Source organism: Necator americanus, chromosome I (genome assembly GCF_031761385.1).
Source record: "Necator americanus strain Aroian chromosome I, whole genome shotgun sequence".
NCBI classification, from domain to species: domain Eukaryota; kingdom Metazoa; phylum Nematoda; class Chromadorea; order Rhabditida; family Ancylostomatidae; genus Necator; species Necator americanus.
In genome coordinates this window covers 32,384,341-32,396,753 of record NC_087371.1, presented here as the reverse complement: position 1 = coordinate 32,396,753, position 12,413 = coordinate 32,384,341, and the positions used below count along the sequence as shown (strand labels likewise).

At 38.0% G+C, this 12,413-nt stretch overlaps 1 protein-coding gene across 3 annotated transcripts in view; it reads left to right on the top strand.

Annotated features, from left to right (window-relative positions):
- Positions 1-12,413, top strand: part of RB195_007531 (uncharacterized protein) — a gene marked incomplete at both ends in the record, with an annotated part of 166,133 nt that overhangs the window by 126,732 nt on the left and 26,988 nt on the right. For all 3 annotated transcript variants that reach the window (XM_064181211.1, XM_064181210.1, XM_064181208.1), the window contains 4 exons: positions 6,197-6,352; positions 9,350-9,430; positions 9,490-9,606; positions 9,666-9,764. In XM_064181211.1, coding sequence (XP_064038015.1) covers positions 6,197-6,352; positions 9,350-9,430; positions 9,490-9,606; positions 9,666-9,764 — 453 coding nt within the window. The remainder of the gene's footprint in view (positions 1-6,196; positions 6,353-9,349; positions 9,431-9,489; positions 9,607-9,665; positions 9,765-12,413) is intronic.

The window sequence follows — 12,413 nt, the reverse complement described above, 5'->3', positions numbered from 1 at the left end:
GCAAGCCGATCACATATCATCGGCTAATGTGACACGCTTTTGATGTCAGCCCATTCCGACATGGGAATTTAGTGATCCACGATTAAAATGTAGGTTTTCGTGGGGGGGGGATTCTCGTGATCAAATCCTTCGCCACATCTCCGGACCTTTTCTTATGATCGCATTCATTTTCATGTGAACGCGACGACGACGGACGAAGGTGCATTGTGGCGGTCGGTAGGGTCGCCGAGACTCAGCCGCTACTTATTCGAATCCATTTGTACTCCTTGCCTGCTGGTCCTCATGAGAATTATCCTCACTTTTCGGGACGAGTTTCTCCTTTTCAAAATTAGATACTATCTGAAAAAAACATAAAAATCCACGAATGCGTCTGGAATTTTTCTGATTTTACCGAATATTTACTCAGCACGTAATACTCCACTCTGTGTACATAGTACTTTATCCTGTATTCAAGGATTTCCGTATATAAAACATGAAAAAGATGCGCAATTCCTGGAAAATTCTACGGGTTTGGCCCACAACGCTCTGAACATGATATATAGTTGCTTGCGCTTTGTTTTCTTTTCGTTTCCTAATCCTAGAAATATTGACTGGTTAACAATAGTGGCTTGAGGTCGTAAAAATTTTTTTTCGAGGAAATTTCTCTATTTTTTTTGCTAAATGTCCATGTTGCTGAGGAAAATTCTAGAAAAATCTGATAAATCTCTCGAATAATTTCTCTTTTCTTTCTATTTTGATTTTTTTTTTATTCAAAAGAAATTTCGTATTGACCGGTAATTAAGGAAATAGGTGCAGCTTGTTGCTTATCAACAATAACGGGAAAACAAAAATTCCTAGTGCTTGGAAAAATTAGCCAGAAATTATTTCTAAAAATGTAAAATATACGTAAATAATTTAAAAAATGCGCTCGTTTATTTTCAGATTTTTATTTTTATTTTTCGTTTCGAGCGGCTAGCCATAATCATTGAAGGGGTTCACGAGAGAATTTCAGAAATTTTGCAAATTTTTCTGGATGCGTTGGTCTTTTTTTTTTAAAAATTCATTACAGTTAAGATCCCAGCTACAGTAGCGAGAAGATACTCCAAAGCACCTTTGAATTTTCCTCGCAATTTTCAATTACTTCTTGTGGATTTCTATCAGTTCACTTAGGAAAAATTTTAAATTTTTAACAGATCAAGTTTTAGTAAAAAAAAAAAGCCAGAGCTAAAACACACAATTTGCTATCCGTATTATGAGAAATATCCATCTACTTCCACATTTTTTTCTGGAAAAAAAATCTTCGTAAAACTCGTCTAACCGGTACATTTTTCTTGAAGAGAAATCAACATGCACTTGGATTATACTTAAAAGAGACAAACGATCGAAAAGAGAGGATTCCAGTCTAGTCTGGATGAATAACCACCGACCGTACATTATTGGATCTTTTCCGATGCGTCACACAGGCGAGGCGCCTTAGTCGCTTCATCTGCAGATCTATTACTGATGTGTGTACTGACCGGACGGATACCATCCACAAATTCTCTTCGCAATTCTTTTTTTCTTCTCTCATTCGTTCTTTACGTTTTACTCAAAATTTCTTCGCCCTAAAACTCTGAACAAAAGTTTTGTCGAATTTTATCGAATACATATTGCTGACTTGGATTTTTCTTGAAATTCCTGAATTGAATGTTGGAATGCATGAATGAATCCGTGGAATTTAATAGGTACTGAAGTACAGAATAAACTTTTCATAACGTTTGTTTGAGGAAAATCGGCTGATCGTTCATTTTTCGAAAATTAACGTATGAAATTAATTTCACAACCATTTCACACCACAACTTTTTTCATAGCAAAGTTTATCTTTTTTTATAACTTCATAACTAACTAACTGTCATAATTTAATTTATTCAATTAATTTATGAATCATTTTTTAGAGTTTTTCTTCCATATTTTCGAAATAGTAATTTTTGAGGAACTAGCGAAAATCCAGAGCGAATGCTGTCCGCGTTTGCGGTGAATTTCACGACAAACCTTGGATTTTGAAGTGAAATAGGTGAAGTCAGAGCAAACATCGAATCGCCGTGTCGTTTCACGTGAATCCTAATGTCTTCTAATTTGTTCAGATGGGCGGTGCTTCTAGTTTACGCTTGAACTATTACTCCTTTCGCGACGTGACGTGTGACGAAAAAAAGCTGGAATAAATCTCATAACTCAACTCTAAACTGAGAAGGAGCTACAATAAAACGAGAGAAGCATAAAATGTAGTGGGCGGTGCTTTCGGTTAACATCCGGAATAAAATCCGACCGGAACGACGGTAAATCTTAGCTATTTATTATTGTTTAGGGCTAATTATTGGTTTCTGGGCTACTTCCAGGTATAATCTGCCCTTCCAAAGATATAATTTCAAAAATTTGTGGGTAACCTTATCCTATCCGTCCTCCCCCTGCTCTTAATTGGACATCGTCGACTAAGTAGCTGTTCTCGTTATCCGTTGACGACGTTTCCCCGTTTATTGGTATTTTTATTACCGTTTTACCGCCAACTTTCTCTCATTTACATCAGTTATCGGGCTCCGCCCATTTCTCCCGCATTCGCCCCCCGCCCTCTATTTGTAGGTATTCAAACCAGTTTCACCAGTAGTAGTGATGATGATATTTTTTTCATCTATGGGAAAGTGTCATTATCCTTGGAGCATCCGTTTTTTTTTACCTTTTTCTTCTCCTTTTTTTCCCGATCACTACCAGTTTTGATCCTATTAGGAACTGAACAATTTACGGCGCGCATTTTATTTATGTTATGGAAAAGCTGTGCTGGTATGTTGTCGGTTTCGTGTGTTAATTCTCTCAAATTGCAAACAGTTTCCGTTCGCGGAACTGGTCTTAGCGGTGGCTACGGGTCCGTATACTCATCTATGTGTTTATGTGTTTGCGCGTGTGTGTATCGTTGTGTGTGTGTTTATACTATAAATAGAATTTGTAGTCAGGCGAGCGGGCGACGCGAGCGAGCGAGGACGCGGCGGACGCTTAACTCGCCATTGGCCACTGTTTATGTAAGGGATTAATAGCGCAGAAAAAAAAACTGCTTTGGAATGAAAGAATCCGCCGCCGCCGTCGCTGTGTGCCGTTCGTTCGTAAATCTGTAAGTGCTCCTCCGCCTGCAGGCGAAAACGTTCCTCCTTGAGTCCTACGCACGCATCAAACGTATGTCATATCCGTTCATTACGTTACGATGTTGCCCTTGACATTTTCTTATGTGTTGCTCGTTTTTGTTTATCTCAATGAGTTCATGCTGCTAACTCTGGCCTTCACGAATATCTTAAAACTCCGCCCAAACTTAGTTTACACTCATGTCTTCTGATCTGAGTTCTAGGTGAACTCACTTTAAAATCTGTTCATATTTTTATAATTGTGCAATCCTGCGGTTGTTCCACATCTATAGAACGCTCTATACTTGTTCACAACGAAAAGGAAATCCATGGGAAAAGAACACAAAAAAAACAAATTCCTCTCTCATCGAATACCAAGCAACCAAACTGAAATTGTATTTATTCTACAGAAATTCCGATTTGGCAATGTTCACGTTGTCAGAAATTCCTCAAAAGTGCGACCTCTATGTGATTTTTCTCCATAATTTTCCTAGAAAAATCCATATTGGAAAATCCGACAATTATTTTACGTCATATTCATGTGTATATGTAGAGCTTAATGTATATTTTGAAATGCTCGGAGCTTTAAAAAGAAATTTGGCGTGGAAAAGATAAGTAGAGAGTTTTCGTTTTGTCATTTAACTGTTCAAGAAATTCCAGAAAATTTCAAAATATGATGTGGATATCAAGTAGTATTGGATTATTACATAAAACATTAGGGGATTAACTCACTTTCTTACGGTAGCTCATGAAAATTGATCGTTAAAAAATTTTTTAAAAAATTTGAAATTGATCGTTGTGTGTTCAATTTCATACCTTAAACTATTTAAAACCTCCAAAAGAGAATAATAATACTAATAATAACAATAAATATAATAAAAGAATAATAATAATAAGAATTAAGAGAATATAGAAGCTCAAGTTGAAAGGGAGGATTGTTTTGCCGCTTCCCAGGCGATCCCAGGCGAAATTAGATTAGCATCCCTTGAGACGGTCCTGATGTGTTTCCAGAATTATTTCGCCACCGTATCGGCCGCAAATTATGTACAACATAAGAGCTAGGAGTTATACTTTTGTACGGCGGTAGTACCGCCAAATCCTAAATTACCACAAATTCTAAATTATTATTTTAATCTTTCGTCAAATCTTCTATCTTCTTCTTCTTCTTCTTCTATCAAATCAATCAAATCTTTCGTGCTCATACTGAAGAAATCGATAAATCATTACTTGTTCCCATCACCGTACAGATTCGCTCGTAGATCACACATCTTTTGCACCGTTTTTTCTATTTTCAAGCATTAAACACATTCATCCTTTGCCTACGGTACGGTACAGTTTGCGGTAGTACCGCATAGATCACCAATAATCCACCGGAGCTCCTTGACGTTACCTAATCAGCCCACTTCTGCGCCTTACCTTACCCTAAAAATTAGGACAACGGTTGTCGCATCGACGCGGATTTTCCGCTGCGCAGTCGACGTTACCACCATCAGTTGACGTTTTTCGTGACACTTTTCCAAAATTAGTAGTCCATAGGAAATTTTCCAAAATTAGTAGTCCATGAAAAATTCGGATTTGTTTGCATAGCGTTCAGATGCGCTTTTCTGTGTTTATTTTGCGTTTGTTGCTGGATATACGGTGTTTTTCTTTTTCGTCTTTCAGTCCCAATGTTGCACTTGTTGACATCAATCATAAGAAAAATCTTTTGTGTGCTCTTAAGTACATTGTAAACGAATAATCAACATGGTTTTATTGTACTAATCGATATGAGGGCGTCGAGGGCGTCGAGGGCGACGTGTTCTATGAACTTTCTGAAGTGGCTGTTCTTCTGAAAATTTGTGTTGATGTCAGCAGAAGCGTTATAATTTATTTTAGTAACGTATTTCTTTACTTCTTACCATCTCCATCTCTCTTCCTCTTCTCTTTTTTTTCGTTTTCTTTTTCTTTCTCCATTTCTTCTACTGCTAGTACCCTTTGTAGTTTTTTCTACTCATTTCAAAGTATCATATGAATCCTGAAATGGCAGGAGTCGGTCAGTTGTGATCGTTTCATTCATATATTCACTGCTGAAATTTTTTCTGAACTTCTTTTCCTTTTCGATTTTCTAGGATTCTTCCAGTTTGTGCTTGTTGGGCACAAAAGGGCACTGTTATAGGTATTAGAACGTTTGATTGGATCGATAATTGATCGTTCAAATTCCACATTAAGCCGCCTAAATTTAAAAGCTGATTCTTAGGCCGGAATTCCTCAATGGAATTCGGCAATGAGAGAGTTCACCTCTCTCATCGCCGAAGCGTTTAGGATGTCTGTCCTTTGAATGCGGAACTCAGAGTAAACTTAGAGTTTTGATTGAAGTACGACTTGTCTGATATTTGCCGTTCTGCTTCGCTTTGACGTTAATTCGTTGTCCATCTTACTGTGTTGCACTCGACTCGACTCGGGAATGCGGCTAGCTACAGGTGTTTTTTTCTTTTCTTTTCGAAGATTATGGGATTACTCACGGAAAGTATGTTGGATGATCCAGCAATGCTAAGATTCATGTTTGAAGTTGGAAATATTCATTCAAATTCCGGCAAAGGAACATGGTTAATTGATGTGAGTTGAAAGGGAATGGTCCTGAATGGAAATACATACATACATAGATCATTTGAGCGCTTATGAATTGGAATCAAAGGCATCACTCCACGAATCTGGAGTGGTACGGATTTCTGGTGGAGTATTCGTTGACGGGATCGTAGATTATTGAGAGAGGGATGATCCCGTCCATTTCTTCCTAATTGGCGTAGAAAACAGCCCGGAAGATACGGCTTCGAACGTTCCGGCGCGCTATTTTCTACAACGAGTTCGATTGGAGCGCGCCAGCCTTGTGCATGCGCCGCATCTTCCGGGCCGTTTTTTACAGGAATTAGTAAGAAATGGACGGGATCACCCCCCTCCCCCCTCTCCTTAGTCTACGATACCGTATACGAGTACTCCAGCGGAAATTCGTACCACTCCAGATTCTGGAGGAGGGATGCTGCCTTTAAGCTACTCAGTTGACTCAGTTGAGTTCATTTTTAGCTTTTTTTTAGGTCGAAGAATACATGGCACAATTACCGAATCATATCGTACCAAGAGTGAATTCTAGCGGTGAAAAACATCGCGAAAAACAGCTCCTCACTCAGCTACCACGGCAAGATTTATCGGTCGCCTACTGCCGACATCTAGGAAATAACACTGAACGAAAGGTAAGCGCACCTCGTTTTTCTCCGGTCATCATATGCTGAAGTTCATTCGATCTACATCTGTAGATAGAATAGGAGGGTCCCTTTTAATGAGACACTTGCTTAAAACTCTTTTATCTCAATGGATTTTTTGATTGGAGCACATGTAGCGAAATAGAGGACAACAGCAATAATAGATATGTAGTAATAAAATAAAATTTGAAGAGAAAAAATGAGAAATAAAAAAAAGAAGAAGAAAAAAAGAAAACTGAGAAAGAAGAAGAAAATAAAGTAGATCTAGGAGAACAGTAACTAGTAAAAATTAAATAATAAGTAATAGTGGAGTAATTTGTATAGTTCCTCCATGAATAGATACTCTACATACACCTTCACACTCGTTATCCTAAGGTGAAAATTTAAAAACCTTCATTTTTTTCATTTGAAATTTCGAGATATGGGCATCTTAAGAAAAACATGGAATAGTGCAGTTTTTTTTTTTTTGGATTTGCACAAAGTCGAAGGTTGCCGAAAAAAAAGAGCTGTTCAAACAAATTAAGGAAGATTGGAGTGGAATTATTTGACTAAAACCTTGCGTTTCAAAAAGATTCTTGTTGTAAAAATTGAATCCAAGAAAAATGAGACCCCGAAACTCTTTCAAGATTTTTTTCAGTCTTTTTTCTCCTTTTTCAGACGCTAAGTCATCGCTTTTCGACCTTTCTCGTTCAGCATTTTCAAAAATTTTCTTTCTACAGCTACACCCACGGAGAACCTGTTTGCTATTTTTTTTCTTGTAGAATTTGATCTACTTCTATAGCTTAAACGTAGTGATCAAAGAAACTGGATAAATCGAGTGGGTATTGCTTGTGGGCATTGGAAAAATTTCCGAAAATTCCCACTACACTGATTTAAAAATTAATTATTCCATTCCAATGACAAAACTCAACTTTTGCTCTGGAAGACAAAAAATATTCCTGGTAAATTTTATACAAGGAATTTTTTTGAGCCTTTCGTCTTCAATAAATCTGTATAATCAGCGGAGAAATGATACCGTAGGCGCTTTGCTAATACTTATGCTCGCTGCCAGAAAATGATGAACTTTCCTAAAATTTCTTCGATGCCCAACAAGCGCGAGAAAATCAATAACGAGGGGGAATGGATGAAAAAAGCACTCAGCAGCACGCAAGGAAAAGAGAAAGATTAAAGACTCGAAGAGAATTTGGAGAATGGATTGAAAATTGAGACGGAAAAGTTGGGAGTAGACAATTGGATGATCGTAATTATTTTCCTTTATATCCGATGATCCTGACTTTCTGAACAAATAGAATAACACTGGTATTCAAAAAAAAAGAATCCTCTTGATCAAGCTTTCCGGAGCGGTAAATCCACGATTGTAAACTGACGGGTAAATCCAATCAAAAATACCAGGACCCCACCAGCACAGCCGCCAGAGTGGTCCGTGCTACCCCCGATTCCGGATTATTCGGACCTCCGTGGTTCTTGTGGCGGGAATCCTCTTGATCAAGCTTTCCGGGGTGGTAAATCCACTATTGTAAACTGACGGGACTAAAAAGGAGTGACCTGGTGAGGAAATGACTCAATGCCCGGAATCTGAGGAAAACAGGAAAACTCCATCATCAGACTGTAACCTCGAAATCTTAAAATGACTGTTGATGTGATCACTGTTCCCGGTCTTCCGGTGGTCATTTACAGTAAGCTTAAAGGAATCGAGAGGATTAGGGAGTTAAAAAAAATAAACTTTTGAACAACGAGGATGAATAGTTTGCTGATGTTCACATACTAAAAAAAACGTGAAAAGAAAACGTACACAAACAGCCAGTACAGTCCATTCCTCTTTTTTTTTTGTCTTTTTCTCAAAACAAATTCTCAAGACAATAGTAATTGGTAAACAATCCATGCCATAGACGGATTAGTCTGCGATCCAGTTTTTTTCATGAGAAAAAGTCCAAGAAAATTGACCTGGGTGCATCCACCACCATTTCTTCCAGATTTCAGAAAAAAAATTCTGAAACTTGGTTTTCTAACTCAGTGAGTCACCAGTGTCTCAAATCGCTTGAAATAGTACTAAAATATATAATACATATAATATAAAAATAATATATGATACTGAATAATATAAAACATTAATAATAATATAACATAATACGGAATAATATAAAAATTGTAGATGGTCCATCCAGGCTTATTGGTCATAAAACTACAACTTTCTAAGGTTCGACAGATGTCAAGCTATAGACACCAAGTAAAAATGATGGTCCGCATGAAGTGTGACGCGAAAAAAAAACTACCCACAATTTTACATCAATTAATTCAAAAAAGAAATTTTTTCTATTGAATAATCAGAAAATTCTACGTAGGTTCTCACACCTTACAGAACGACCGTCCTTAGCTTCATTACTAGCATTCAATCTCTTCCGGAAATTTTTGAGCGCCATCAGCTCCCCGTGCTCCATGCCTCATCCAGAGCTCCTTTCAGCGAATCCAACGACTTCTACCTATAAGAGCAGGCTTTCTGGTCTAGAATTGATCAAATCGCAAAATCCGAAAGATTGAAATCGGGCGAATTTGACGACGACCAAACACCTTCGTCGAGAAATCCAGAAGATTGACACCTTCGCCCGGAAATCCGGAAGATTGACACCTTCGTCCAGAAATCCAGAGGACTGACACTTTCGTCCAGAAATCCAGAAGATTGGTCTCACACCACTCCAATGTCTTCTTTCACCGTGGGCTGGCGCTCAATTTCGCAGGAAGGTCAAGTCACTGCCCTTACCGGTTTCTTTGGCTCGAGGAATCACCACATTTCTGGATTTTTCGTACCCCGCGTCACACTTCATGTGGACGAGCCTATATATTTGGTGTTTATTCTAAACTATTAGTTTTTTCTCCTATCCAAATCTTAAAATCTAAAATTTCTTATTATAGTAATATATTATTATCCTGGTTACACTATTCTACGACCACATCCATAACAAAGACCCCATCGATCGATTTATATTCCAGGTTTATGAGGAATTTATCAACGCCCGGAATGAGATCGCCCTCGATATCGGATATGTAGCAGCAAATATACCGAAAAGAATGGTAAGTGTTTTTCAAATGACGTCGTTAACATCCATTCGAATTGCGGAAAACTCGTCCAGGAATGTCACAAATGCTCCGGAATTTTGGAACGTGATGAGATGGCTGTGATAGCTCCGAAATTAGGCGAATCAACCGGTTGGCATCCGGCGTGTTTCACTTGTACCACCTGTGAACAGGCACGTTCTCGCTAATTGATCCTTGAAAAAATACGAATCAATAATCGATTCTGTTTCAGCTCCTAGTTGATTTGACATATTGCGTAAAAGATGATCAAATCTATTGTGAACGTCATTACGCCGAATTGCATAAACCACGTTGTGCAGCCTGTGATGAGGTGCGTTTTTTTGTATCCGGTGCATTGCGTTTTCAGGATTTGAGTAGATCAGAATCGCAATCAATCGATAGCCGTGTGATGAACACAAAAAGCTCCAAAAAATTTGAGTTCGAGGCCTAATTCAAAATTTTATGTTGGTGTTCCTGCCAGGAAGATTATCTCTTCCTAAAAATCAGTTATTAGCAAATTATTACCAGCAACAGGATAATTTGTTCCAGAAACTCTTGACTCTTAGGGTTATTTATTGGGGTATTTCATCAATGGTTCTTAATTATCAAAAAACGAGAATTTTTCTACATTGTTTCATTGACAAAATTAATTTTGAAAAATTAAGTAAAAATTTAAAATCAACTAAAAAATTAAAATTAATAGAGTTTGTCGTGTTTATCAAATCACGAAGGTATAAGATTAATGCAAATAACCACCTTCCTGCCTTGATACCGGCGGCTTTTTCGGACGAGTTTTCTCGTCCCAGTTAATTGGATAACCGTACAAGTATAGCATACTCGTCGAAAAATTTACTACTCAATAATCCGGAGGTAATCAATAATCTATAGTAAACTTTGTCCTGTATGATATTTTATTTGATCAACTCGTGTACTCGAGAAGAAAATTCTATCAGAAAATTCAATCTGCTGGCTCGCTCCGTCAAATCGATAATTGATTAATGATCGGTGTGCAATAGCGATGCTTCTCCAAGAGATCTACAAGCACGAATTTGATCTGTAGATTATCTCAACTGAAAAGGACCATTATATTACACTAGAAAAACATAAAATAAAAATAAATAACGTAAAAATAAATAAAAACAAATAAATAAAAAATCTAGCTCTATGCCACCAGTAAGTATTGCCGGGGTCTCAGCGAATAATCGAAAAATCTGCTTTTTCTCCATCCATACTAAAATCCCCCAACATTTCTAATCATCGTACGTCAGTCTTCAATCTTTGTCAGAGAAAAACACAGCGGGAAGTTCGCGAAGTCTGAAGAGGTCAGCAATTAGCGCTTGCATTGTTATTCAGTGAAATCAAAGATCACTGGTAGTACAAGTTTCCAGGAATCGATTTCAACCAAAAAAAATCTGCTACAGAAATTAAATGTAATTTTCTTAATGTAATTACATTAATTCTGCCAAAAATTAGGTTTAAAGCACGTAACTTTATTTCTCCTGAACTTCTGATTTGCCTCAAAAGAATCCTCGGCTTTCCCTTTCAAATTTACCCCAGGCCTAGATTTACCCTAGACGTCATTACTATCTACGGTACATATCAAAGGACGCAACCCAAATAAACTTTCAGGTGGTTTTTTTTCAAACGAATCCATTGCATTGCCTGTTTATATAAGGTTCAATTGAGCACTTTCGTGAACACTGGCACGTGAAGATCTTCTTCGAATCTGCATGGTTTTTTCACAATTTTGAAACACCTGTTATTGTCCTACGGTAGTACCGAGGTGCCACCAATCAATTATTACTGTTTTTCTGGACAAAAATTCCTTTTCCAGTGGATATTTGTTTTTTCATTCACATTTGGAATCACTTTGCGCTTTTTTTTAGCTTATTACTTCCCTTTTGCTGGATTAGCTTATTACTTGCTTTCTGCTGCGGAAGTACCGATAATACTAAGCGCGCCATTGTGTGCGACACACACACACACATACTGAATACTCTAGAAATTCCAGTATATTTACGTTCCATTGTTCAAAGTAGGTCAAAAATTTCCGTAAAGAATTTCTTTGTAATAGAGGTGTTGCATTAATGCTGCGGTTGTACCGATAAGCTTCATAATTACCTACGTTTGAAGTTTCGGTGGGACCTCAGGTGCGTCTATCGATCAATAGAAATTTCTCGTGAAAACATAGCCCCATGTATTACTAACGAGAAAGTATTTATTTATTTATTTGTTGGAATCGCACCTTGATTCTTTATGGGACCCACTGTTTAGCAGAATTCTAAAGCGTAGAGTATAAACGAATTGATAGTGTGCCACAAATATGGGGCAACATTTTGTCTGTTTACGCTTAACGCGTGGACGACGACGCGTATGCGTTTTCTTCTATTTAAATGTAAACAATGAGAGGTGGATTACGTCTGCTGCCTTCTATCAACACACATTCATCGTCTTCGTTCGTTCGTTCGTTCGTTCCGGAATGGAATCGACGTGTGCTGCTCACCGTAGGCGGCGATCCGCCTTCTTTTTTAAGGATGAGGTCACAACATCGTTCAGCTGTGCCGGCTTCAATGACGGCGGCTCCAACGACAAAAACAATGCAAATCACCTCCTATCGATGTCCGGGGGGGGGGAGGCTTATTTTGCTTTGAAACCTGCCAGATGATGGTGTTGATGTGTTTTAGAAACGCTTTGAAAAAATTATTCTTCGCTAAATTCATGGTCCAAGAAGATTTTTCTTCTCTGGATTTGTGGTCAATGATTGAGGTCATGTGAAACAAACGTGACATCATCTGACTGACTAATCAACATCGTCTGAATTCACTTCTTCTTCTTCTTCTTCTTCACATCGTTGACGAAAAAGAATAGGTTGAACATGTTGGGTGCCATTGTTGGCAGCGACAACAATGCCCCTGCCGACGGTTGTTATTCACCAGCTTCCGCTCCCAACATTTCGTCAAAGCTGTTTTATGACTTCCGC